General features: G+C 54.4%; 2 protein-coding genes across 13 annotated transcripts; one reads left to right on the top strand and one right to left on the bottom strand.

The window, feature by feature from the left end:
- The first annotated feature begins 1912 nt into the window (after nucleotides 1-1912).
- On the top strand, nucleotides 1913-13307 carry ABHD8 (abhydrolase domain containing 8). Of its 2 annotated transcripts, XM_045380756.3 has the most exons (5): nucleotides 1913-2070; nucleotides 3661-4426; nucleotides 10306-10476; nucleotides 10646-10862; nucleotides 12602-13307. In XM_045380756.3, exons 2-5 carry the CDS (start codon nucleotides 3669-3671, stop codon nucleotides 12770-12772), a joined length of 1317 nt encoding a protein of 438 aa, XP_045236691.2. In that variant the 5' UTR covers nucleotides 1913-2070; nucleotides 3661-3668; the 3' UTR covers nucleotides 12773-13307. The 2 variants fall into 2 exon arrangements, with proteins under 2 accessions (XP_045236691.2, XP_073882437.1); XM_074026336.1 differs by lacking the exons at nucleotides 10306-10476; nucleotides 10646-10862; nucleotides 12602-13307 and adding an exon at nucleotides 5441-5632.
- Nucleotides 13308-18181: 4874 nt separating this feature from the next.
- ANKLE1 (ankyrin repeat and LEM domain containing 1) lies at nucleotides 18182-23704 on the bottom strand. Of its 11 annotated transcripts, none has more exons than XM_015440876.4 (9): nucleotides 23606-23704; nucleotides 23379-23531; nucleotides 22838-22943; nucleotides 22589-22727; nucleotides 21634-22371; nucleotides 21330-21507; nucleotides 20014-20173; nucleotides 19785-19914; nucleotides 18182-19235 (listed from the first exon to the last, which is right to left on the bottom strand). In XM_015440876.4, exons 1-9 carry the CDS (start codon nucleotides 23665-23667, stop codon nucleotides 19063-19065), a joined length of 1839 nt encoding a protein of 612 aa, XP_015296362.3. In that variant the 5' UTR covers nucleotides 23668-23704; the 3' UTR covers nucleotides 18182-19062. The 11 variants fall into 11 exon arrangements, 9 of the variants coding, with proteins under 9 accessions (XP_015296362.3, XP_015296364.3, XP_045236684.2 ...); XM_015440878.4 differs by having other exon boundaries at nucleotides 21712-22371; XM_045380749.3 differs by having other exon boundaries at nucleotides 23609-23704.
- Between the last annotated feature and the right edge of the window lie 1433 nt (nucleotides 23705-25137).

Raw genomic sequence — 25137 nt, 5'->3', positions numbered from 1 at the left:
TTAGAACCAAAAAAAGAAAAAGAAAAAAGGAAGAAAAATTTTCTGATACTCAGATCTGAACCCCTCCCCTACTCACACACTATCCTTGGCTCTCCATTTCCCCAAGTAAAACCTGCTCAGCCCTTCCATCAGGCATGCAAAACCCTGTACACACACCATCTTACATTTCAGCCACGCCCTCCTCTCTGCCTGGTGTTCCCCTATCCGCCCTTTAAAAATCCTCTCCTCTCCTTCAAGGGCTGAGTGAAGTGTGGCTTATGCCTGTCATTCCAGCATTTTGGGAGGCTGAGGAGGGAGGATCCCTTGGGGCCAGGAGTTTGAGACCAGCCTGGGGACATGGTAGCAACCACATATAGCCTCAAGTACTCGGAAGGTGAGGTGGGAGGATTCCCTGAACCCAGGAGTTCCAGGCTGTAGTGAGCAATGACAGCGCCAATGCACTCCAGCCTGGGCAACGGAGTGAGATCCTTTCTCAAAAAAAAAAAAAAAAAAAAAAAAAAAAAAAAAAAAATTGGAGTCCTCTTCTCTCAACCGCTGTCCATTCTTCTGGCCCAGCTGCCTTCCCTTGACTCTCTCCCAAGTTCAGGGGCTTCTCAAGGGCCAGGGGCCTGGGGCTGTATCCCTACAAGTGCCAGCTTGGGGTTGATACAGAGAGGTGCTTGCTAAATGAATAAACTGTATAGTCTCCCAGAAGTGCCCTTAGTGGGCAAGAGTAGGTGTCTGGACGGAATCCAGCTCTGGCAGCAAATTCCAGGGGATGGGAGTGGCCAAGCAGCAAGGAGCATTTAACCCCTCGTCCCCCGAAGCCCATCCTACCTGTAGCATCATTTAGCAAAACATCACCACTACAATAACGCCCATAATATATGGAGCACTTGTTATATGCATGACACTGATGAGTGCTTTACCTGCATAGTAAACTTATGAGAGGATTAATTTCATAAAGAAATAAACAGAGGCTCAGGAACGTGAAGTAACTTGCCCAAGGTCACACCTCAGCAAAGGGCAGAGGCTGGATTTGAGACCTGAGCTCTCCCGAGGGCCTACCGTGGCCCCGCCGGCACCACAGAGCTGGGATGCCTGCCTCTTGCTATCAGCCCTCCTCAGAACCATGGCAGCCATAGGTTAAATCGGCTGATTATGAAATTCAAACTCTCTAATTACCCACAGCTCTAAGACTTTCCTTGAAAGCTTTAGAGAAGCCCGTCACGATGGCTCACGCCTGTAATCTCAGCCCTTTGGTGAAGCCGTAGGCGAGAGGATTGCTTAATGCCCGGAGTTCGAGACTAGTCTGGGCAACATAGCGAGACCTCGTCCCTACCAAAAAAAAAGGGGGACAGGGGATGGGGGTGGGGTGAGGGAGGTTAGCAAATAATGGTTCCCAGGGCTTGGAATTACACAGCCTTGGGTTCAAGTCCCAGCTTTGCCCCTTGCTTGATTTATGTTCTTGTGCCCTTTATGAGCCTCCGTTTCCCCACTGGAGACTGGAAAAAGATCTTGGAGTCTCTGCTTCTAGAATGGAAAGGTCGATACGGAGAGAAGAGTGTGGGAGCCTCGTTTGGAGAGGAACAGGACAATTCGGAGGCAGGGGCTGGGAGGCAGGGGCTTGGGAGACCCATTTGCAGAGAGAGGGCCCCGGCCGCGCACTCCCAGGCGTCCCTCAGACTTTAGACTGCAACCCCCTTCTCCGCCTTGAGCCAGGCCCCATCCTCCCGCAACCTCGGTGCACCACCAAAGGGGCGGGGTTGTTGCTCCCAGAGCCCGCCTCCACTCCGGAACTGCCGCCTCTGATTGGGCTTGTAACTAGGCCAGGTCAATCCGCAGCTGCGATAGGCCGAAGTGCCCGCCCGTCGGCACATGGCTCCGCCTACTCGGGGGAGGAACTTAAAGGGCCGGCTCTTTCCGCGGCCGCGGGATGCCCCCGTGCTGACCGCCGGGGGCCGGTGCCCGCCCGCGTAGACGCACCCGGCCTGACCCCGCGCCACCATGTAAACGGCGCCAGCAGGCGGACGCTGGCTTCTCCGCCTGGGACCCCTCCGCCCCGACCCGGGCCCCGCGGCCCTCGATGAGGTGAGCGGGGAGCGGGCCCCAAAAGGAGAGATCGAAGCCCCGGGGCCTCCACTTCGGAGGAGTGGTGTCCACCAACCCCGCGTTTGGGCTCCTAGGAAGCCACGGAGCCCCAGTGGGCTCGACCCCGCTGCAGGAATGACGAACACCTGGAAGGCGGGGGCCAGGGGCGGGGAAGCGGGACTGGGGTGGCGCCTGTGCGTTGCCCTCTGCAATCCGGGATTAGGGCCCCACTCGAGGTGCGGGGCACAGTCTGCTTCTCCTCCAGTATGTCTGGGGCCACTGCGGGCTCAGTCTCGGGCGTGCGTTACCTTAGCGGCGCCCAACCTGGGGTAGGGGGCAGGCAGGCAGTTGGCCCCATCTCCAGGCCCTAGACACCTAGACAATGGGGGTGCACTGCTCGGGTATCCCCCCTTAGGTTATGTAACCGCCTGTGGTTGCCATGGACACGGGGGCGGGGGTGGCCCAAGGAGTGGGATGGAGGCTTGGAGGCCCCCAGCCAGGGCCTTGCCTTTCCCATCCTCTTCTCCACCTCCGAGGACTTGTGTAGCAGATCCCCAGAATCCAGAGTGCCAAGGAGGAAGTTCAGAGTCTAGCTTCCTCTCAGAGTATCTGGGTCTCAGCTTGGCCCTCTATGAAACAGACCCCGGCTCACCCCGGTCTAGAGGAGCTAAGCAAGGCTTTCTGTGGCTCAGTTCCCAACCCCCTCTCCCAGGGCCTCATCTTTCAGGAGTCAGATTCAGAGCCAGGAGTCTCACTGGGGGCTCACCAAAGATTTGCACATTTTAGATGCCTTAGGAGGCCATGGGGATATGTGAGTTAGTGAGTGTATACCTGGATGAGTTAGTGAGTTAGTGCATACCTGAATGAGTAAGTTAGTGTATACCTGAATGAATGACTTAGGAGGCCATAAATGGTATAAACTCCAGCTTGTGGGGAGGGGGTGTCTTCAGGCTGGTCCATGTTTGCCAGAATGTCCCCTTCTCCAGGAACATCCCCCACCAGACCCCACCACCTTCCCTGTGGACACCCTATGGGGTAAGCCATAGCCACCTCTTTCTCTCTGAGGATAGACTAGGTGGCCCAGGAGGGTGTCTGACTACCACAAAGGCACTGCCCAGACCAAACATCTCAGGGCAGAATGGCTCACACCTGTAATCCCAGCACTTTGGGAGGCCGAGGCAGGCGGAACATTTGAGGTCAGGAATTCAAGACCAGCCTGGCCAACATGGTGAAACCCCATCTCTACAGAAAATACAAAAATTAGCTAGACATGGTGGCACCTGCCTGTAATCCCAGCTACTGAGGAAGCTGAGGCAGGAGAATCGCTTGAACCCAGGCGGGGGAGGTTGCAGTAAGCCGAGATACTGCCACTGCACTCCAACCTGGATGACAAAGTGAGACGGTCTCAAACACACACACAGACACACACACACACACATACACACACACACACACACACACACCCCTCAGTGCCATGGCTCACTTGCTCTGGCGCTCCCCAAACTGGAGTCTACAAGGGTTCTGCTAACGCTCAAGGTAGAGGGTTCTCACTGAGACAGCACCTGAACTGGCTGCTGTCCCCACTCACAGGACACACCATGCTGACCGGGGTGACCGACGGTATCTTCTGTTGCCTGCTGGGCACGCCCCCCAACGCCGTGGGGCCATTGGAGAGCGTCGAGTCCAGCGATGGCTACACCTTTGTAGAGGTCAAGCCCGGACGCGTGCTGCGAGTGAAGCATGCAGGACCCGCCCCGGCCTCTGCCGCACCTCCGCCATTATCCGCATCCTCGGATGCAGCCCAGGGGGACCTTTCTGGCTTGGTCCGCTGTCAGCGCCGGATCACCGTGTACCGCAATGGGCGGTTGCTGGTGGAAAACCTGGGCCGAGCCCCTCGAGCCGACCTCCTGCACGGGCAGAATGGCTCTGGGGAGCCGCCGGCCGCCCTGGAGGTGGAGCTGGCCGATCCAGCGGGCAGCGATGGCCGCTCGGCCCCCGGCAGCGGCAGCGGCAGCGGCAGTGGCAGTGGCGGGCGGCGGCGGCGAGCCCGGCGCCCCAAGAGGACCATCCATATTGACTGTGAGAAGCGCATCACTAGCTGCAAAGGCGCCCAGGCCGACGTGGTGCTGTTTTTCATCCATGGTGTCGGCGGTTCCCTGGCCATCTGGAAGGAGCAACTGGACTTCTTTGTGCGCCTAGGCTATGAGGTGGTGGCTCCTGACCTGGCGGGCCACGGGGCCAGCTCTGCGCCCCAGGTGGCCGCAGCCTACACCTTCTATGCGCTGGCTGAGGACATGCGAGCGATCTTCAAGCGCTATGCCAAGAAGCGAAACGTGCTCATCGGCCATTCCTACGGGTAAGTGAACCCTGGCACGTGGGGTGGGGGTGAGGGATGGGGGTCAGCAGGGTCTGACAGTCACAAAATACTGAGTTTTTGGCTGGGCCCTGTGGCTCACGCCTGTAATCCCAGCACTTTGGGAAGCCGAGGCGGACGGATCACCCGAGGTCTGGTGTTCGAGAACAGCCTGGCCAAGGTGGTGAAACCCCGTCTCTACCAAAAATACAGAAATTAGCCAGACATGGTGGCACGCACCTGTAGTCCCAGTTACTGGGGAGGCTGAGGCAGGATAATCGCTTGAACCAGGGAGGTGGAGGTTGCAGTGAGCCAAGATTGCTCCACTGTACTCCAGCCTGGGTGACAGAGTGAGACTCAGTCTCAAAAAAAACAAAAAACAAAAAACTGAATTTTCAGTCCAGATGCCGCTGATGCCTGTAATCCCAGTGCTTTGGGGGGCCAAGGCAGGAGGATATCTTGAGGCAAGGAGTTCAAGACCAGCCTGGGCAACATAGGGAGACCCTAGCTCTGCAAAAAGTACAAAAATTAGCTAGGTGAGGAGGTGCACACATATAGTTCCAGCTACTTAAGGGGCTGAGGCAGGAGATCGCTTGAGCCTGGGAGGTTGAGGCTGCAGTGAACTGTGATCACACCACTGCACTCCAGCCTGGGCAACATGGCAAGACCCTGTCTCTCTTTAAAAAAAAAAAAAAAAAAAAAAAAAAAAAAAAAAGGGCCAGGCACAGTGGTCCACACTTGTAGATGGATCACTGGAGATGAGCCTGGACAACATGGCAAAACCCTATCTCTTAAAACAAACAAACAAAAATCCTAATTTTTCCCCTTGAAAAAAAATCCCATTTTTTATTATTTAAGTTTTACTTTTTCTTTTAAATAGAGATAGTGTCTCACTATATTACCCAAGATGTTCTTTAACTCCTGGGTTCAAGTGGTCTTCGCACCTCAGCCTCCCAAAGTGCTGGGATTACAGGTGTGAGTCATTGTGCTCAGCCTTAATTTTTTCTTTTTTCTTAGATGGAGTCTCGCTGGGTCCCCCAGGCTGGAATGCAGTGATGAGATCTTGGCTCACTGCAAGCTCCACCTCCCAGATTCATGACATTGTCCTGCCTCAGCCTCCTGAGTAGCTGGGACTACAGGCACCCGCCACCACACCTGGCTAATTTTTTGTATTTTTAGTAGAGACAGGGTTTCATCATGTTAGCCAGGATGGTCTCGATCTCCCGACCTCGTGATCCTCCCTCCTCAGCCTCCCAAAGTGCTGGGATTACAGGCGTGAGCCACCGCGCCCAGCCAATTTTCAAGTTTAAAAAAAATTATGTAGAGATGGCGGGGGTCTCTACATAATGTTGCCCAAGCTGGTCTTGAACTCCTGGGCTCAAGCCATCCTCCCTCCTTGGCCTCCCGACATGGTGGGATAATAGGTATGAGCCACTATACCAGGCTGAAAGCTGCCATTAACATATGTGTTCAGACAGGGATTTCCATCATCACTGATATTATTTCACATTGTTCTAAAGCAGTGTTGCTCAGGCCAGGTGCAGTGGCTCATGCCTGTAATTGTAGCACTTTAGGAAGCCAAAGCAGACAGATCACTTGAGGTCGGGAGTTCAACACCAGCTTGGCCAACATGGTGAAACCCCATCTCTACTAAAGGTACAAAAAATTAGCCAGGCATGATGGTGTGTGCCTGTAATCCCAGCAACTCGGGAGTCTGAGGCAGGAGAATCACTTGAACCTAGGAGGCAGAGGTTGCAGTGAGCGGAGATCACACCACTGCACTCTAGCCTGAGCAACAAGGTGAGACTCCGCAAAAAAAAAAAAAAAAAAAAAAAAAAAAAGCAGTGTTGTTTAATCTCAGCACTAACATTTTTGGCCAGGTTATTTTTTTTTTTCCTGTGGGGGGCTTTAGGATGTTTAGTAGTATCCCTGGCTTCTGCACAGTTGATGCAACTACACAATCTAGTGTTGATCATGACAGTCAAAAATGTCTTCAGAAGTTGCCAAATGTGCACTGGTGGGCAGAATTACCCCTGGCTGAGAACCACTGCCTTAGACTAAGTTCAAAACTCAGCTGCCCTGGAGATCCCTGTGCATTCAGGAAGGGCTCATTGGAATCCTGTAAATTCTAGGCATTTACAAAGGCATAGGTTACTGAAATTCACTCCTGCTTAAAGGGCAGGTAATATAACCTAAAACTTACCAATAACCCTTCCATGGAAGGCTTGGTCCCCAGGGCTTGACCACTACCAAGTGGCCTCATTCTTTCCCTTATCCAGGAAGAAAGGCAAGATTGGAACAGCCAGGTGGGTTGAGCACCACTGTTTTAGAGATTCTAGCCTATGCAATTAGACAAGAAAAAGAGGCAGGGTGCAGTAGCTCACACCTGTAATCCCAGCACTTTGGGAGGCCGAGGAGGGCAGATCACGAGGTCAGGAGATCGAGACCATCCTGGCTAACACGGTGAAACCCCGTCTCTACTAAAAATACAAAAAATTAGCCAGGCATGATGGTGGGCGCCTGTAGTCCCAGCTACTCGGGAGGCTGAGGCAGGAGAATGGCATGAACCCAGGAGGCGGAGCTTGCAGTGAGCCAAGAACGTGCCACTGAACTCCAGCCTGGGCAACAGAGTGAGACTCTGTCTCAAAAATTTTAAAAACAGAAAAAAGAGAAAAAAAGAAAAATAAATAAGTGGCCAGGTGTGGTGGCTTACACCTGTAATCCCAACACTTTGGGAGGCTGAGGTGGGAGGACTGCTGTAGCTGAGGAGTTGCCGAAGACCAACCTGGGCAGCATAAGCAAGATCTTATCTCTACAAAAAATTAAAAAGTAAAAAAAGAAAACAAGGAAGTTACATAAGTATCTAAAAGAAAGGAATCCAGACTGAGAGGTAACAGCTCTTATTTGTTTATATTTGTTTATATGATAACATACTCAAAAGTTGATGCTTATGATAAAGTATTCCTCTAATTAAATGAGCATCCACCTGCCAGGCACAGTGGCTCACACCTGTAATCCCAGCACTTTCAGAGGCTGAGGCAGGCGGATCACGAGGTCAGGAGTTCAAGACCAGCCTGGCCAAAATGGTGAAACCCTGTCTCTACTAAAAATACAAAAATTAGCTGGGTGTGCTGACAGGCACCTGTAATCCCAGCTACTCAGGAGGCTGAGGCAGGATAATCATTCGAACCCATGAGGCGGAGGTTGCAGTGAGCCGAGATTGCACCATTGCACTCCAGCCTGGACAACAGGGCAAGACTCTGTCTCCAGAAAAAGAAAACAAAAAACACCCACCTATAATAGTTCCCATGACCCCATAACAATGCTATGAGGTCAGCACATTTACAACTTCAGGAATGTGGAGGCTGAAGCTCAGAGAGGTGAAGCAACCTGCCCAAAGACATACAGGAAGTCCCTGACACAATCACGTCTGCCTGACTCCTGTCTGTATCCTTTCTTCATTACGGCAGGGGCTGGCAAACATTTCCTTAAAGGGTCAGATAGCGAATATTTTAGGTTTGCAGGTCATACAGTCACTTTTGGAACTTCTGATAAAATTTTATTTAGGAAACATTTTTTGGCCAGGCACGGTGGCTCACGCCTCTAATCCCAGCACTTTGAGGGGCCAAGGTGGGCAGATCGCCCGAGGTCGGGAGTTCGAGACCAGCCTAACTAACATGGTGAAATCCCGTCTCTACTAAAAATACAAAAATTAGCCAGGCATAGTGGCGGGCGCCTGTGATCCCAGCTACTTGGGAGGCTGAGGCAGGATAATCGCTTGAACTCGGGAGGTGGAGGTTGCAGAGAGCCGAGATCATGCCACTGTGCTCCAGCCTGGGTGACAGAGTGAGACTCTGTCTCAGAAGAAAAAAAACAAAAAACAAAAACTTTATTTAGAAAACATTTTTCAAATCTCCAAAAGTGTTAACTGTATTTACAAAAGCAAATGACTAGCCCAGAGGCCATACATAGTTTGCTGACCCCTGCTTTAGTAGGAATGAGGAACTGAACTTTGGGGGCTCCTCAGGCCATGCCCTTCCATCTTGTATAAGGAAGACAGATATGTCTTGCCCAGAGGCAGGTGGTGGAACATCCTAAAAAGGAAGGGATAGTAGGAAACCGTGACCTCCTCTGGGCAGCCAGAAGCATTTGTTTAATCAGATTGCTTTCCTAACACTTGCTGATAGGTAATTCTTACTGCTTTCGGGTCATGGTGACTTTCAGAATCTGATGAGAGCCAGGCACAGTGGCTCTATAATCTCAACACTTTGGAAGGCCAAGGTGGAAGGATCACTTGAGCCCAGGAGTTCAAGACCAGCCTGGGCAACATAGTGAGACCCCCATCTCTACAAAAATTTTTAAAAATTAAAATAAAAAGTCTGGTGAAGCTTCTGGATCCAGATTCTCTCTTCAAAATAAGTTCCATCCTCAACACTCAATCTCACACTTTCACGGTATTTGAGAGGCCGCCCCCATCCCTCACCCCTTCAGGTGTCCATGGACCCCAGGGGAAGAATCTTGGCTTTCAAGGTTCTTCTTGAACCTTCTGGGTAAGGGGAGGACACGAACCCCCTCACCAGGCCGGGTGTCACAGCTCACACCTGTAATCCCAGCACTTTGGGAGGCTAAGGCCAGAGGATCGATCGCTTGAGTCCAGGAGTTCAAGACCAGCTTAGCCAACATAAGCTTAGCCAACATAAGGAGATCCTGTCTTTATAAAATTTTTTTTTTTTTTTTGAGCTGAAATCTTGCTCGTCGCCCAGGCTGGAGTGCAGTGGCACGATCTCGGCTCACTGCAAGCTCAGCCTCCCAGGTACTCGCCATTCTCCTGCCTCAGCCTCCCGAGTAGCTGGGACTACAGGCGCCCGCCACCATGCGCAGCTAATTTTTTGTATTTTTAGCAGGGACGGGGTTTTACCATGTTAGCCAGGATGGTCTCAATCTCCTGACCTCGTGATCCGCCCGCCTCGGCCTCCCAAAGTGCTGGGATTACATACGTGAGCCACCGCGCCTGGCCATAAAAATTTTTAAAAATTAGGCGAGCATGGTGGCACATGCCTGTAGTCCCAACTGCTCAGAAGGCTGAGGTGGGAGGATCACTTGAGCCCAGGAAATCAAGGCTGCAGGGAGCTATGATTATGCCACTGCACCACTCCAGCCTAGGTGACAGCAAAACTTTGTCTTAAAAACAGAACAGGCCAGTCTCAGTGCCTCACGCCTGTAATCTCAGCACTTTGGGAAGCCAAGGTGGGCAGATCACTTGAGGTCAGGAGTTCTCGACCAGCCTGAGCAACATGCTGAAACCCTGTGTCTACTAAAAAATACAAAAATTAGCCAGGTGTGGTGGTGAACGCCTGTACTCCCAGCTACTCAGGAGGCTGAGGAAGGAGAATCAGTTGAACCTGGGAGCCAGAGGTTGTAGTGAGCTGAGATTGCATCACTGTACTCCAACCTGGGCAACAGATTGAGACTCCGTCTCAAAAACAAAAACAAAAACAAACCAGGCCAGGCGCAGTGGCTCCTGTCTGTAATCCCAGCACTTTGGGAGGCCAAGGCGGCTGGATCACCTAAGGTCAGGAATTCAAGTCCAGCCGGACCAACATGGTGAAACCCCATCTCTACTAAAAATACAAAAATTATCTGGGTGTGGTGGTGTGCGGCTGCAATCCCAGCTACTCGGGAGACTGAGGCAGGAGAATCGCTTGAACCCAGGAGGCAGAGGTTGCAGTGAGCCAAGATCGAGCCACTGCACTCCAGCCTGGGCAACAGAGTAAAACTCTGTCTCAAACAAAAACAAAACAAAACAAAACAAAATGGTCACTGCTTGTATCCTGCTGACCGCCTCCCTTCAATCCTCCCATCACCCCACCCATTCCGGGCAGTGTCTCTTTCTGCACATTCCTGGCACATGAGTACCCAGACCTAGTGCACAAGGTCATCATGATCAATGGCGGGGGCCCTACGGCGCTGGAGCCCAGCTTCTGCTCAATCTTCAACATGCCCACCTGCGTCCTGCACTGTTTGTCACCCTGCCTGGCCTGGAGCTTTCTCAAGTGAGTGCCCCCATCCCAAAGGCCGTGATCCTGGCCCTGGCGAACCCAGGCGTCTGCTCGAGTTGGACGGGAGGGGGGCTGTACTGCTGGGAGGAGGGCTGGCATCGGGGGCACCCCGCGGCAGGCGGGCTGGCATGAGAGGCTCTAGCGGTGCCTCTACCACCACCAGGGCCGGCTTCGCCCGCCAAGGAGCCAAGGAGAAGCAGCTGTTAAAGGAGGGCAACGCTTTCAACGTGTCATCCTTCGTGCTCCGGGCCATGATGAGCGGCCAGTACTGGCCAGAGGGCGACGAGGTCTACCACGCCGAGCTCACCGTGCCGGTCCTGCTTGTCCACGGCATGCACGATAAGTTTGTGCCCGTAGAGGAAGACCAGCGGATGGCTGAGGTAGAGGAGGGCACCCGGGGCGCCACAGCTACAAATCCCCAGGGTGCAGCCCAGGAGGGGCGTGGCCTCTGCGGGGGGCGTGGTAGTGTTTGGAGGGCGTGCTTTCTTCCCGAGGGGGCGTGGTCGCCGGGTGGACATGGTGTCTAGATGCTGCATCTTGTTCTGACCCCAGGCAAACAGGAGCATTAGGTCTAGCATCAAAGGTATAATCTAGAAAGCAGGGCTGCCCTGGACAGGTGTTAGCAATTATGCACCGTTCCCCCACCGCATGTAAGAAGGCTCTCCTCACAGCGGAGGATTTGTATAAGAGACCGGTGACTATATAGTTCTAGGAGACCGGCACCAGGGGATCTTTAGATTAGAAACTCTAATTAGCGAGTTCAGATTAGAAAGGGTCTGGGGATCCTTAGTACTTAGAATAGCCTTGGATACTAGCCGGGCGCGGTGGCTCACGCCTGGAATCCCAGCACTTTGGGAGGCCGAGGCGGGCGGATCACGAGGTCAGGAGATCGAGACCACGGTGAAACCCCATCTCTACTAAAAATACAAAAAATTGGCCGGGCGCAGTGGCGGGCGCCTGTAGTTCCAGCTACTAGGGAGGCTGAGGCAGGAGAATGGCGTGAACCCGGGAGGCGGAGCTTGCAGTGAGCCGAGATCGCGCCACCGCACTCCAGCCTGGGCGACAGAGCGAGACTCCGTCTCAAAAAAAAAAGAATAGCCTTGGATACTAGCCTGGCGAGGTGGTTCACGCAGATAATTGCTGCAACTTGGGAGGCTGAGTGGGGCAGATCGGTTGAACCCAGGAGTTGAAGGCTGCAGTGAGCCATACTCGCACCACTGCGCTCCAGCCTGGGCGACAGAGCAAGACCTCATTTCTCGAAAAAAAAAAAAAATTAAAGTATAGCTCTGTACTGGTGGTTCTTAACTAAGGAAGATTCTGCCCCCAAAGGACACGTGGAAATGCATGGAGACATTTTTGGGTGTCATGACTGAGGGGGAGGGGGTACTACTGGCATCTGGTGGATGGAGGCCAGGGATGCCGCTCAACACCCTACAAATGCGCAGGATAGCAGCCCCACACCAGCTACCTCCCACCCCCACCAGCAAAGAATGATCCAGCTCCTAATGTTGGATCCTCCTCCGGGTCAGGCGCGGTGGCTCGCACCTGTAGTCCCAGCACTTTGGGAGACCGAGGCGGGCAGATCACCTCAGGTCAGGAGTTGGAGACCAGCCTGGCCAACATGGTGAAACCCCGTCTCTACTAAAAATACAAAAATAAGCCGGGTGTGGTGGCGCGTGCCTGTAATCCCAGCTACTCGGGAGGCTGAGGCAGGAGAATCGCTTGAACCCAGGAGGCAGATGTTGGAGTGAGCCGAGATTGCGCCACTGCACTCCAGCCTGGGTGACAGAGCAAGACTCCGCCTCCAGAAAAAAAAAAAAAGAAAGAAAAAAGAAAATCCTTCTCCGGGCGTGCTGTACACACTTAATAAATGCTGGATGCCTGAATTCTGGATAAATGCCTGAATTCTGGATGAATGCTGGATGCCTAGTTCGGCTCCAGCAGGGCGACAGGCCATCCTCTAGCTCCCCCTTGAGTGGAAGTGGAGAGATGCAGGGTAGATGGGAGGAGGGACTTTTGGATGCTGCGGGCCAAGTGTGGATGGCGGAGTCCCAGGGAAGCCTGGCCTCTCGCTCCACCCTCCTGCCCCCGCCTACCCTGAGCCCCGCGTCTTCTGCAGATCCTGCTCCTGGCATTCCTGAAGCTCATCGACGAGGGCAGCCACATGGTGATGCTGGAATGCCCCGAGACAGTCAACACGCTGCTCCACGAATTCCTGCTCTGGGAGCCCGAGCCCTCGCCCAAGGCTCTGCCCGAGCCACTGCCGGCGCCTCCAGAAGACAAGAAGTAAACGCCGGGTCGGCGGGGCATCGCTTGGTGAGCACAGCCGCAGCAGGAGGAGGCGGGAGCCTGCGCCGGGTCTGCAGCGCAGACCACCTGGGCGGGCCGTTCGCTCCGGTGGGCGGGGCCAGGTCAGGGAGACGTCCCCAGGCTGGCTGGGCGGGGCGTGGCATCTGAGAGAGCCCAGCGGACACTCCGCTCTCTGCTTCGGTCCCGCGGGGCCCATCGGCGTTTCGGGGTTGCAGCCGGGACCCTCGCGGAAGATGACCTTGTACAGAAGCTCTCCCCCACTTTCCCCACGACGCCACGGTCGAGGCAGGCCCCCCACCCCGCTCTCTGTCTTCCGTGTCCGCCGTGCTTGATCCTGGGACCCACGATCCCCACGGGGACCCTCGGGGCCCCATCCCGTTGCCCGAGACCCTCCCTACCCCCCATTCTTCGGCGCTGGGAGCTATTTTTGTCCAAGGTGGGAGGGATGGGGGGGCTAGCGCCACCGAACCTGCACATCTCAACCTGTAACTCAATAAACAGAAGTGACAATCGGAGTCTCCAGACCTGTGCTGGGTGACCACAGGGCAGGGTGTTCACCGCCCGGAGCCTCAGTTTTCCCATCTGCAGACTGGGCTCAGGCTGATGCCTCGAGCTCAGGATCGACTTCGACAATGTCTGGGATCCACGTTAGCTTCCTGAATTTCCTCTCACACCTCAGAAGGCTGGGCCTCCTTGGACAGTATTCCCCAGGGCAGGAGGCAACTTAACAAGAGGTGAGCCCGGCCGGACGTGGTGGCGCGGTGGCTGACGCCTGTAATCCCAGCACTTTAGGAGGCCGAGGCGGGGGGATCACGAGGTCAGGAGCTTGAGACCATCCTGGCTCACACGGTGAAACCCCGTCTCTACTAAAAATACAGAAGATTAGCCGGGCGTGGTGGCGGGCACCTGTAGTCCCAACTACTCGGGAGGTTGAGGCAGGAGAATGGCGTGAATCCAAGAGGCAGAGCTTGCAGTGAGCCGAGATCGCACCACTGCACTCTAGCCTGGGCAACAGAGCGAGACTCCGTCAAAAAATAAAAAATACAAAGACGAGCCAGGAATGGTGGCGAGCGCCTGTAGTCCCAGTTACTCCGGGATCCTGAGGCCGGAGAATCGCTTGAACCTAGGAGGTGGAGGTTGCAGGAGCTGATATCGTGCCACTGCACTCCAGCCTGGGCAACAAGGCGAGACTCCGTCTCAAAAAAAAACGAGAGGAGCCCTTCCCTGGCCGGAAGAGATCCAACCGAGGTTTAGGTAAAGATCGGGGTAGGTGCTGCATAGAATTAGAGTTCCCATAATTGAGTGCCCACTGTATTCCAGGCTGTGTTTTGAATGCCTGCCACCCACTGGTTCATTGAATTCGACTCATCCAACCCCACCCAGCAAGTTAGGATCTTTTACTATCCCCATGTTATATCTTTCAGCTTGGTTTAGGGTCACCTTTGTCAAGAAGATTTTTCTTTTGAAACCACCAAATCTGTGTTTTAGTTTTTTGGTTTTTTTGTTTTTTGTTATTGTTGTTGTTTGTTTGTTTTTTGAGACGGAGTCTTACTCTGTTGTGCAGGCTGGAGTACAGTGGCGCCATGTCGGCTCCCTGCAACCTCCGCCCCCCACCCCCTTCAAGCGATTCTCCTGCCTCAGCCACCGGACTAGCTGGGATTACAAACGCTTGCCACTGCTCCCAGCTACTTTTTGTATTTTTAGTAGAGACGGGGTTTCACCATCTTGGCCAGGCTGGTCTTGAACTCCTGACCTCGTGATCCACCCGCCTTGGCCTCCCAAAGTGCTGGGATTACAGGCGTGAGCCCCTGCACCTCGCCTACATTTTATTCTGATCCATGTATATCTAGGCCTATCTGTGGTTCCTGTGTATTACAGGAGGAGGGAGGAAATCTTTCCTTCCGTTCTATCCTTTCCCCACTGGTTTGGGAGCTCCATCTTTAGTCTAGACCAGGGGGGCAATTGTGTCCATTGGCAACTTCTGGTGACATTTTTAATCGCCATGTTTGGGGGTGCATGGGTGTTGCTGGCTTCTAGTGGATGGAGGCCAGGGACGCTGTTCATCACCCTGCAATGCACGGGACAGACCCCACAGCAAAGAATAAGCCAACCCCAAATGTCATTAGGGCCAAGATTGGAAAACCCTGTGTTAGACAAATCCCATCTCTTCTGGGGGCTCTAGATTCTTTACCAATGTTCTGTTTGTGTATTCTGGGGCGATGGCACAGTGTCATAACTCCTGTGGCTTTATTATTAGATTTGGCACCTGAGAGGCATCCCCGTTTCACACTTTTTTTTTTTTTTTGAGACAGAGTCTTGCTCTGTTGCCCAAGCTTGAGTGCAGTGGCACAATCTTGGTTCACTGAAGCCTCAGTCTCCTGGGTTCAAGCGATTCTCTTGCCTCAGCCTCCTGAGTAGCTGAGATTACAGACGCCCGCCACCACGCCCGGCTAATCTTTGTATTTTTAGTAGAGACAGGGTTTCACCGTGTTGGCCAGGCTGATCTTGAACTCCTGACCTCAGGTGATCCACCCGCCTCGGCCTCCCAAAGTGATAGGAATACAGGCGTGAGCCAGGGTGCCTGGCCCCTGTTTTACACTTGAGGAAAGTGAAGCTCAGAGAACGGTTTCTTCGGCTGAATTACAAGTGGTCGAGCCCAAACCCACTCCAGAAACTGGACTCCTAATCACAATACCAGCCATTCCCCCAGGAGCAGTCAGGGGCTCAGCAGTGGCGAGGCGGCGGAAACTCGGCCCAGGTCACAGTCCGCCCCCTGCGGGACCTGGTTGGCTAAACTGCCGTGATGACCGGCAGGTCCTGAAGCCAATGAGGCGGCGGATCTCTCCAAGTCCCTAAATCCACTGGGCCCTTTGCAGAAGCGACTTCCAGAAGCTTAAATGCCCTGGTCCCGCCCGCCCGCCCGCCCGAAACCAGACCGCTGATGTCTCACCAGGATGGCGACTTGGTCGAAGATCTTTGCACATGAATGGTCTGAAGTCTCGTAGCATCGCTGGAAGTCGGGTTATTACAGTAGCAGTAGTGGTGGTAGTGGTGGTGGTAGTGGTAGTAGTAGTACTAGTAGAAGTATTTGAGAGGGCGTCTCACTCTTTCACCAGGCTGGGGTGCAGTGGCGCAATCTCGGTTTATTGCAACCTTCGCCTCCCAGGTTCAAGTGATTCTCCTGCCTCAGCCTCCCAAGTAACTGGAATCACAGGCGCTCACCACCACACCCAGCTCATGTTTTGTATTTAGTAGAGACAGGGTTTCACCATGTTGATCAGGCTGCTCTTGAACTCCTGATCTCAGGTGATCCACCTGCTTCAGCCTCCCAAAGTGCTGGGATTACAGGCATGAGCCACCACGCCCTGCAGGGTTATTATTAATAATCTCCCCCCTTTTTTTTTGAGACACAGTTTTGCTCGTTGCCCAGGCTGGAGTGCAATGGCCCGATCTCAGCTCACCACAACCACTGCCTCCCGGGTTCAAGCGATTCTCCTGCCTCAGCCTCCCAAGTAGCTGGGATTACAGGCATGTGCCACCACGCCTGGTTAATTTTTGTATTTTTAGTAAAGACGGGGTTTCTCCATGTTGGTCAGGCTGGCCTCGAACTCCTGACCTCAGGTGATCTGCCTGCCTCAGCCTCTCAAAGTGCTGGGATTACAGGCATGAGCCACCGAGCCCGGCCAATAATCCCATTTTATAGTGGAATAAACAGGTTCCCAGAAACAACAAGGGAGGCTGGGGTTGCACAGTGATCCTGAAGAGGGTCCTGGCCCTGCTCACGCCTCATCACACAGGCAGCCTCTTGAGGGCCCCCACACCTCCCCTTCCTCCAAAAAGTTTTCGCCTGGGCTGCACTGCTAGACACTTTGGGCTCTGAGCCGCACACTTTGCTCACGTGACCTTATTTTTAAATTTTTATAGTTTTTTTAAGAGGCAGGATCTTGATATCACCCAGGCTGGAGTACAGTGCTGTGATCGTAGCTCCTTGCAGCCTCCAACTCCCAGGCTCAAGCAATCTTCCCACCTCAGGCTCCCAAGCAACTGGGACCACAGGCCCACCCACCACATCCGCCTAATGTTTTTACTTTTTGTAGAGATAGAGTCTTGCTATGTTGCCCAGGCTGATCTCAAACTCCTGGGCTCATGCTATCCTCCCGCCTCAGCCTCCCAAAGTACCGGGATTACAGGCGTGACGCCCAACCCTGACATGACCACCTTTCGTCCTTACAATGATCCCCTGGAGTAGGACCTCTTTACTGCCCCCACTGTACAACCGAGGAAACCCAGGCTCAGAGAGGTAAAATACTGGTCCGAGGTCTCACGGCTGGGTAGCAGTGACCTTGGCTCTTGAGCTGGGTAGATACCCTGAGTGCAGCTGAAGATTTGCCAGTCCATCCCGCCATGTGGGTGTCCCATGTCTGGGAGGTAAGAGCAGGCTCTATCCATTTTGACAGGAACAAGCTGCCAAAGTGTTACCAGAAAGGGGTCCTGATCCAGACCCCAAGAGAGGGTTCTCCAATCTCACACTAGAAAGAATCCAGGGCGAATTCATAGAGTATAGTGAAAGCAAATTTATTAAGAAACGAAAGGAATAAAAGAATGGCTACTCCGGCCGGGCATGGTGGCTCAAGCCTGTAATCCCAGCACTTTGGGAGGCCGAGACGGACGGATCACGAGGTCAGGAGATCGAGACCATCCTGGCTAACCCAGTGAAACCCCGTCTCTACTAAAAAATACAAAAAACTAGCCGGGCGAGGTGGTGGGTACCTGTAGTCCAGTTACTCGGGAGGCTGAGGCAGGAGAATGGCGTAAACCCGGGAGGTGGAGCTTGCAGTGAGCTGAGATCCGGCCACTGCACTCCAGCCTGGGTGACAGAGCGAGACTCCGTCTCAAAAAAAAAAAAAAAGAATGGCTATTCCATAGACAGGGCAGGGCTGCTGGTTGCCCATTTTTATAGTTATTTCTTGATGATACGCTAAACAAGGGGTGGATTATTAATGCCTCCCCTTTTTATTTTATTTTATTTTTTTATTATTATTTTTTTTTTGAGACGGAGTCTCGCTGTGTCACCCAGGCTGGAGTGCAGTGGCGCGATCTCGGCTCACTGCAAGCTCCGCCTCCCGGGTTTACGCCATTCTCCTGCCTCAGCCTCCAAGTAGCTGGGACTACAGGCGCCCGCCACCACGCCCGGCTAGTTTTTTGTATTTTTAGTAGAGACGGGGTTTCACCATGTTAGCCAGGATGGTCTCGATCTCCTGACTTCGTGATCCACCCGTCTCGGCCTCCCAAAGTACTGGGATTACAGGCTTGAGCCACCGCGCCCGGCCGCCTCCCCTTTTTAGACCATATAGGATCTAAAGGGTAACATCCTGATGTTGATGCGGCATTTGTTTTTTTGTTTGCTTCTTTGAGACGGACTCTCGCTCTGTTGCCCAGGTTGGAGTAAAGTGGCACAATCTCAGCTCACTGCAACCTCCGCCTCCCAGGTTCAAGTGATCCTCCTGCCTTAGCCCACCTAGTAGCTGGGATTACAGGCACGTGCCACCATGCCCAGCTAATTTTTGTATTTTTAGTAGAGACAGGGTTTCACCATGTTGGCCAGGCTGGTCTTGAACTCCTGACCTCAGGTGATCTGCCCACCTTGGCCACCCAAAGTGCTAGGATTACAGGCATAAGCCACCGCGCCTGGCCAGCCATGGCATTTGTAAACTGTCATGACGCTGGTGGGAGTGTAGCAATGAGGACGACCAGAGGTCACTCTTGTCGCCATCTTGGTATTGGTGGGTTTTGACCGGCTTCTTTACTGCAACCTGTTTTATCAGCAAGGTCTTTATGACCCATTATCTTGTGCTGACCTCCTACCTCATCCTGTGACTTAGAATGCTTTAACCGTCTGGGAATGCAGCCCAGTAGGTTTCAACCTCATTTTACCCAGCTCCTATTCAAGGTGGAGTTGCCCAGGTTCAAACGCCTCTGACAGAAGCACCGGGCTGTTCCAAAGCACCTTCTGCTTCCCTACTTGTCCTCCTCCCACGACGGGGAGCTCACTACTTACTACCCCTCCAGCAGTACCATCTGTAACAAAGTCCTCTCTCAGACTGGGGGAGATCTGCCCTGGTGTTCCCTACACACACACACACACACACACACACACACACACACACACACACACCCCTTCTGAAACCAGAGATGGGGGCTGCTGTCAGCACAGGGCAGCTGGAACGTTCAAACATTTCTTCCCAGGCTGGATGGCCAACTCCCCAGCACTCAGCCCCGGGCCTGAATGTCCTGGGGACGAAGCTGTCGCTCGCCTTCAGCCAGGAAGACGAGGAGGGCGCGGTGCAGCAGGTGCACCCCCAAGCGCCGGCGACGAGCAGGTGGCCAGCCTGCCACCACTCCATAGCAGTGCCCTTGTTTCTGGTTGGTGAGCATCTGGATCCCTGGAGAAATTGGATATGAGGTCACGGGGCAGCCAGGGGGACACCTCCTCATCCAGAAGTGTGTGACAGCAGGCGGCTGGGTATGGTGGTTCACGCCTGTAATCCCAACACTTTGGGTAGATCACATGAGGCCAGGAGTTCGAGACCAGCCTGGCCAACACGGTGAAACTCCATCTCTACTAAAAATACAGAACTTAGCTTGGCATGATATGGTGATATGTGCCTGTAATCCCAGCTACTCGGGAGGCTGAGGCACAAGAATCGCTTGAACCTGGGAGGCAGAGACTGCAGTGAGTTGGGATCATGCCACCACACTCCAGCCTGGGCGACAGAGTCTCACACACACACACAAAAGTATATGACAGCAAACGCAATGTGTATTGCCCTTGAGTGGGGATAAACCAGTGGAGCAAAATACATGCATGTTCAGCTTCAAAGTTGGTGCTCAATGATTGCTCAGTCAACAAATGAACACCCCTCAGAAGGAAAAAAAATGAGGGAACTAGAAAGCTTTTCATATGACCCCCATTCTATGTACCAGGCACCCACCTAGGGCTTCCACAATACACGCCTCCCGTGTATAAGCCTCCACAGCGACCACATGCTGGAAGCAATGTAGGGACACAACGCCACAACCGCTGGCCCAGATGTCCAAGATCTGACGCACTTTGGGGCAGGCCTGGGGGGGTTAGGGCAGAGTCCAGAGTGAGCACCCCCAATCCCCTCCCCTGCCCATGGCCTGACTGCCCTTACTGAACCCTGATCCCTGTCCTCACACCTGTTTTCTTGACCGCCCATGGTGACCAAGGGCTTCCCAGAGGTGGACATATGGCCGGGCCCTCGTCCCTTTGCCCACGTAGAAGATGGCACGGACGAAAGTCTGAAGGCGCTCAGCTGGGGTCAGTGAGAAGGCTCGGGCTGGCAAGTCCTGAGTCTCCCTGGATGAAGGGGGCAGCCCAGACAGGGAAAAGTGGATAGAGTGGTCCCCAGAGGCAGTCCTTAAAGTCACATGTCTAGTGACTCCTGATTACAGGATCAGAGAAAGGCAGTGGCTCCCCAAAGACATTCAGCAGCTTGCTTTTTTTTTTTTTTTTTTTTTTAGACAGAGTTTCACTCTTGTTCTCCCGGCTGGAGTCCAATGGCATGATCTCAGTTCACTGCAACCTCCACCTCCCAGGTTCAAGCGATTCTCTTGCCTCAGCCTCCCGAATAGCTGGGATTACAGGCATGTGCCAACACGCCTGGCTGATCTTGTATTTTTAGTGGAAATGGGGTTTCTCCATGTTGATCACACTCATCTCTTAACTCCTGACCTCACGTGATCTGCCCACCTCAGCCTCCCAAAGTGCTGGTATTACAGGCGTGAGCCACCATGGCCGGCTGGGGCTCACGCCTGTAATCCCAACACTTTGGGAGGCCAAGGCGGGAGGATCACTTGAGGCCGGGAGTTTGAGAACAGCCTGGCCAACATGGTGAAACCCCATATCTACTAAAATTACAAAAAAAAATTAGCTAGGCATGGTGGCACATGCCTGTAATCCCAACTACTTGGGAGGCTGAGGTACAAGAATCGCTTGAACCCAGGAGGCAGAGGTTGCAGTGAGCCAAGATTGCACTACTACATTCCAGCCTGGGTGAAAGTGTGAGACTCTGCCTCAAAAAAAAAAAAAAAGGAAAAAAAAGAGGCTGGTGTGGTGGCTCACACCTGTAATTCCAGCATTTTAGGAGGCCAGGGTGGGCGGATCACCTAAGATCAGGAGTTCAAGACCAGCCTGGCCAACATGTTTAAACCTCGTCTCTACCAAAAATACAAATATCAGCCGGGTGTGGTGGCGGGTGCCTGTAATCCCAGCTACTTGAGAGGCTGAGACAAGAGGATTGTTTGAACCCAAAAGGTGGAGGTTGCAGTGAGCTGAGACGGCACCATTGTACTCCAGCCTTGGCAACAAGAATGAAACTCCGTCTTAAAAAAGAAAAAGAAGAAGAAGCTGATGATTAGAGAGGGCCAGTCCCTTTCTTAAGGGTACACAGCGAATAAAAACCAATCCCCAAATTTTCTAGCTTCCATTTCTGGGGCTTTCCTGCCCTAAGTACCTGGGGTCCAGCAGCAAATATGTGAAGCTAGACTTCACGACCCCCTCCCGCCACCTCCTGGCGGGATCTGGCTGCTCAAACTGCTGGGCCAGCGTGTCTTCATCTGCCTGGACATCTGGAATACAGCCTGTCCGCAGGGCTGCAGCCAGTTCTAGGCTGTGCCCTGAAAACTCTGGGCCTGGAAGTCAAGGGAGATGGAGGAAGGGATGATTCTGAGATGGGGAGGGAAGTGGGGCAGAGAGCTGGGGTTCTCTGGGAGATTCCTGGAGGCTCCCTGGATTCCACGTGCCCTGGGGAGACTAACCAGGGGCAATCTGGGCTTCTTTCAGCCGCTGGAGGTAGAATCGCCGGGTGAAGGGTGTGACAGGGCCAGGATTCTCACCAAGCGCTCGGAGCCCCTGCAGCAACTCCAAGTCAGACACAATGGAGACTGGCGGGTGCTGGCAACAGCCGACAGGGTCCCTGCCACCTGTAGAGCTTGCCTCATCCTCTGTCAGCCAGAGCGTGGCCATCTCACTATCAATGGATGTCTGGTGCTCCCACAGGCCGTGGCAGTCAGAAGCTCCAGGGGGTGGTGTCTGTGGGGGGCTGTGAGCTGGACTCCTGTCTAGGAGAGGCATGGAGGAAGGGGAGGACTGGAAGCCAGCAGCATTTGGTGGGGTCAGAGTCAGGGCCTGCAGACGGGCATTCAGTTCTGCCTCCGTGCCCTGAGACCTAGGTACCCTCTGGGTGGCATGGACAACATGCAGAAGTGCCTGCCTGGTCGGTGGCAATGACCCAGCCCAGGGGGGAGTGTCCAAGGCTGGGTCCTCAGCTCCAGAGACCTCAACTGCTGTGATGAAAGAGGCATCTGAGCTGTAATCCCAGGGCCCTGGAGGGGACGCTGAGCTCCCATCTTTGTCCACAATTTCAAGGGGAACAGGGAGGCTGGGGGGTCCTGGGTCAGCCTCCAAGCCCATGTCCCTGTTGTCACCTCTGCATGGCTGCGTTTGGAGTGCTATGGAGTCCAGCATCTCATCAGGAGATCCAGCGAGGCCTGGAGCTGCAGGTGAGAGTGGGGGTCAGAGAGGAGAGGAGGAGGGATGAGACAGCGATGGGAATAAGATCAGACATAAAAAGGAGATAGGAATGTCTGAGGCCGAAAAAGCTGCCACAGAGAGTGGATGTAAGACAGAACCAATAGGCGGGGTGGGGGAGACAGTGGATGCCAGGGACTGGTCCAGAAGTCAAGCCCCAGCAGCCCTGCAGGCCCTACTCACTGCCAGGTGCAGCCTCGGGCTCCTGGGTCTCTGCCCCGATCCGGGTCCGGGTCCTGGTCCGCGTGTCGAGATCTTGCAGGACTCGCGCACACTCCAGGTGCCCCTGCTGCAGGGCCAGGTCCAGCGGCCGGAGTCCGTCCTACAGGGGCGCGGTCAGCAGGGGGCGCTCGAGGCCCTCTTACCTTCTTTCCCTCCCTCCCTCCCTCTGGGCTCGCCCAGCCTTTCTTTGCCCGCGCAGTGCCTCCCAACCTGGTCGCGCAGCGCCGGGTTTGCTCCTTGGCTCAGCAGCAGCTCCAGGCCGCGGCGGCAGCCCCAGGCAGCGGCCACATGCAGCGGCGTCAATGCCTCGACAGATCTGGGGCGGCAGCGCAAGAGGGGTCATTGCGGACTCAGCCTCCCGGCAGGAACCCCGATCTCCGCTCTGGGGACCGGGAGCCTTTGTTCTCGGCCCCCTGATCTCCACTGTCCACCCTGGGACACTGCCCTTGGAACCTAGATGCTATGACCTCAGGCCAGGACCCAAACCTCTCCCGTCTGACCCTGGAGGCTCCACCACAAGATCCAAACCCTTGGTCCTAGCGCAGCCCCATTCCCCGCCCTCGGTCTGGGGCCCCAGCGCCTCCCTCGAGCCCTAGCCCCTGCCCTTAGACCGCCAAGTTCCCTCCCCAAGACTCCCCCAAACCCCACCCTCGGGCTCCGAGGCCCTGGCCCGGGATGGTGGGGCGCCCCTTCCCGGATTCCCAGACTTCGGCTTGGGGAGACCCCGCCCCGGACCCAGGCTCTACCTTACCGAGCGTTGGGGTCCCCGCCTTGGCGCAGTAGGGCCCCGAGGCAACGCAGGCCGCGCGGGTGCCGGGCTCCGGCAGCCAAGTGCACAGCAGCTGCGCCATCCTCCAGCACCAAATTAGGGTCCGCGCCGCAGCGCAGCAGCTCCTCTACCGCCCTGCAAACACCGGGGTCAGAGTGGACTCGGGTCAAAGACCCCCACTCCTGGCCCGCCCCCGGCCCCGCCCTCACCACGGCTCCTCCTCCCGCAGCGCCGCCCGCAACCTGCGAGCCAGGAGGGCCTCGGAGCACATGCCCTGGTGGGGTCCGAAGCGCACCGCCTGTCGGGTCGATTTCCTACTTCCCGCGGCTGACTTGTGGGCATGCGCCGCTCCGCCCCTCGGCTCATGGGGACCCTCTCCGGGGCTGAGCAGGGTTCCCAGCCAGGCTGCCCCGCGTCGCACCGGGGTCCACATCGGGGTTCGAGAGCTTTGGTGTTCGCAGAGGCCCGTGACACCCGGAGGCGCTCAAGCAGGGCTGGGACCGCCGATAAGAGCCCGGGCGGGAGGATGCCACCGGGTGTGCCACTATCTCATTTAAAAACGGGAAACGCAGAGGCACCCGCCTCGAGTGGGTGGAGCTACGATTAGGAAAGTCCGGGGTGCCCCAGGTCTTTAAGTCTCAGGGAATCTTCTGCAAGGGTGGCCTCTGAGAGGGCGCACGGCCTTATGAGAGGCTTAGGCCAGGCACGGTGGCTCACACCTGTAATCCCAGCACTTCGGGAGGCCCAGGCAGGAGGGTTGCTTGAGCTCTGGAGTTCGAGATCAGCCTGGGCAACTTGGATAAATCCTGTCCCTACAAAAAATACAAAAAACTAGCCGGGCGTGGTGGCTTGCGCCTGTGGTCCCAGCTACTTGGGAGGCTAAGTTGGTAGAATCTCCTAAGCCCGGAAGTTCGAGGATGCAGTGAGCCATGATCACACCACTGCACTCCAGCCTGGGCAACAGAGCAAAACTCTGTCTCAGAAAATAAACAAGTAAATGAATACATACATACATACATACATACATAAAATAGAGGCTTCAATTTCCAACCCCCAGGCCGAGGGCCCGGCTCAGGCCTTTAATCATAGTGCTTTGGGAGGCTGAGGCGGGAGGATCGCTTGAGGCTACTAGTTTGTTGTTATTTTTCCTTTCTTTTTGTGAGTGCAGGAGTTTGAGACCAGCCTCGGCAACAGAGTGAGGCCATGTCTGTTTGTTTTTTGTTGTTGTTGTTGTTGTTGTTTTTGAAACAGATCTTACTCGGTTGCCCAGGCTGGAGTGCAGTGGCGCAATCTGGGCTCACTGCAATATTTGCCTCCCGGGTTCAAGTTATTCTCCTGCCTCAGCCTCCTGAGTAGCTGGGATTACAGGCATGTGCCACCACGCTCGGCTTATTTTTGTATTTTCAGTAGAGATGGGGTTTCACCATGTTGTCCAGGCTGGCCTCGAGCTCCTGACCTCAGGTGATCTGCCTGCCTCAGCCTCCCAAACTGCTGGGATCACAGGCAGAGACCTTGTCTTTATTATTTATTTATTATTATTATTATTATTTTTTATTTATTTTTTTTTTTTGAGACGGAGTCTCGCTCTGTCGCCCAGGCTGGAGTGCAGTGGCGCGATCTCGGCTCACTGCAAGCTCCGCCTCCCGGGTTCACGCCATTCTCCTGCCTCAGCCTCCCGAGTAGCTGGGACTACAGGCGCCCACAACCGCGCCCGGCTAATTTTTTGTATTTTTAGTAGAGA

Source organism: Macaca fascicularis, chromosome 19 (genome assembly GCF_037993035.2).
Source record: "Macaca fascicularis isolate 582-1 chromosome 19, T2T-MFA8v1.1".
Lineage (NCBI taxonomy): Eukaryota > Metazoa > Chordata > Mammalia > Primates > Cercopithecidae > Macaca > Macaca fascicularis.
This window is presented reverse-complemented; position numbering and strand designations above follow the sequence as displayed.

Bases quoted from the DNA above. Each gene is read 5' to 3' on its own strand.
- ABHD8 (XM_045380756.3), top strand. From the start codon at position 3,669: ATGCTGACCGGGGTGACCGACGGTATCTTCTGTTGCCTGCTGGGCACG. The intron at 4,427-10,305 runs GTAAGTGAACCC...CATTCCGGGCAG, and splicing joins CTCATCGGCCATTCCTACGG to TGTCTCTTTCTGCACATTCC. The intron at 10,863-12,601 runs GTAGAGGAGGGC...CGTCTTCTGCAG, and splicing joins AAGACCAGCGGATGGCTGAG to ATCCTGCTCCTGGCATTCCT.
- ANKLE1 (XM_015440876.4), bottom strand. From the start codon at position 23,667: ATGTGCTCCGAGGCCCTCCTGGCTCGCAGGTTGCGGGCGGCGCTGCGG. The intron at 23,532-23,605 runs GTGAGGGCGGGG...CGGTGTTTGCAG, and splicing joins CTGCGGGAGGAGGAGCCGTG to GGCGGTAGAGGAGCTGCTGC. The intron at 22,372-22,588 runs GTGAGTAGGGCC...TCTCACCTGCAG, and splicing joins GCCCGAGGCTGCACCTGGCA to CTCCAGGCCTCGCTGGATCT.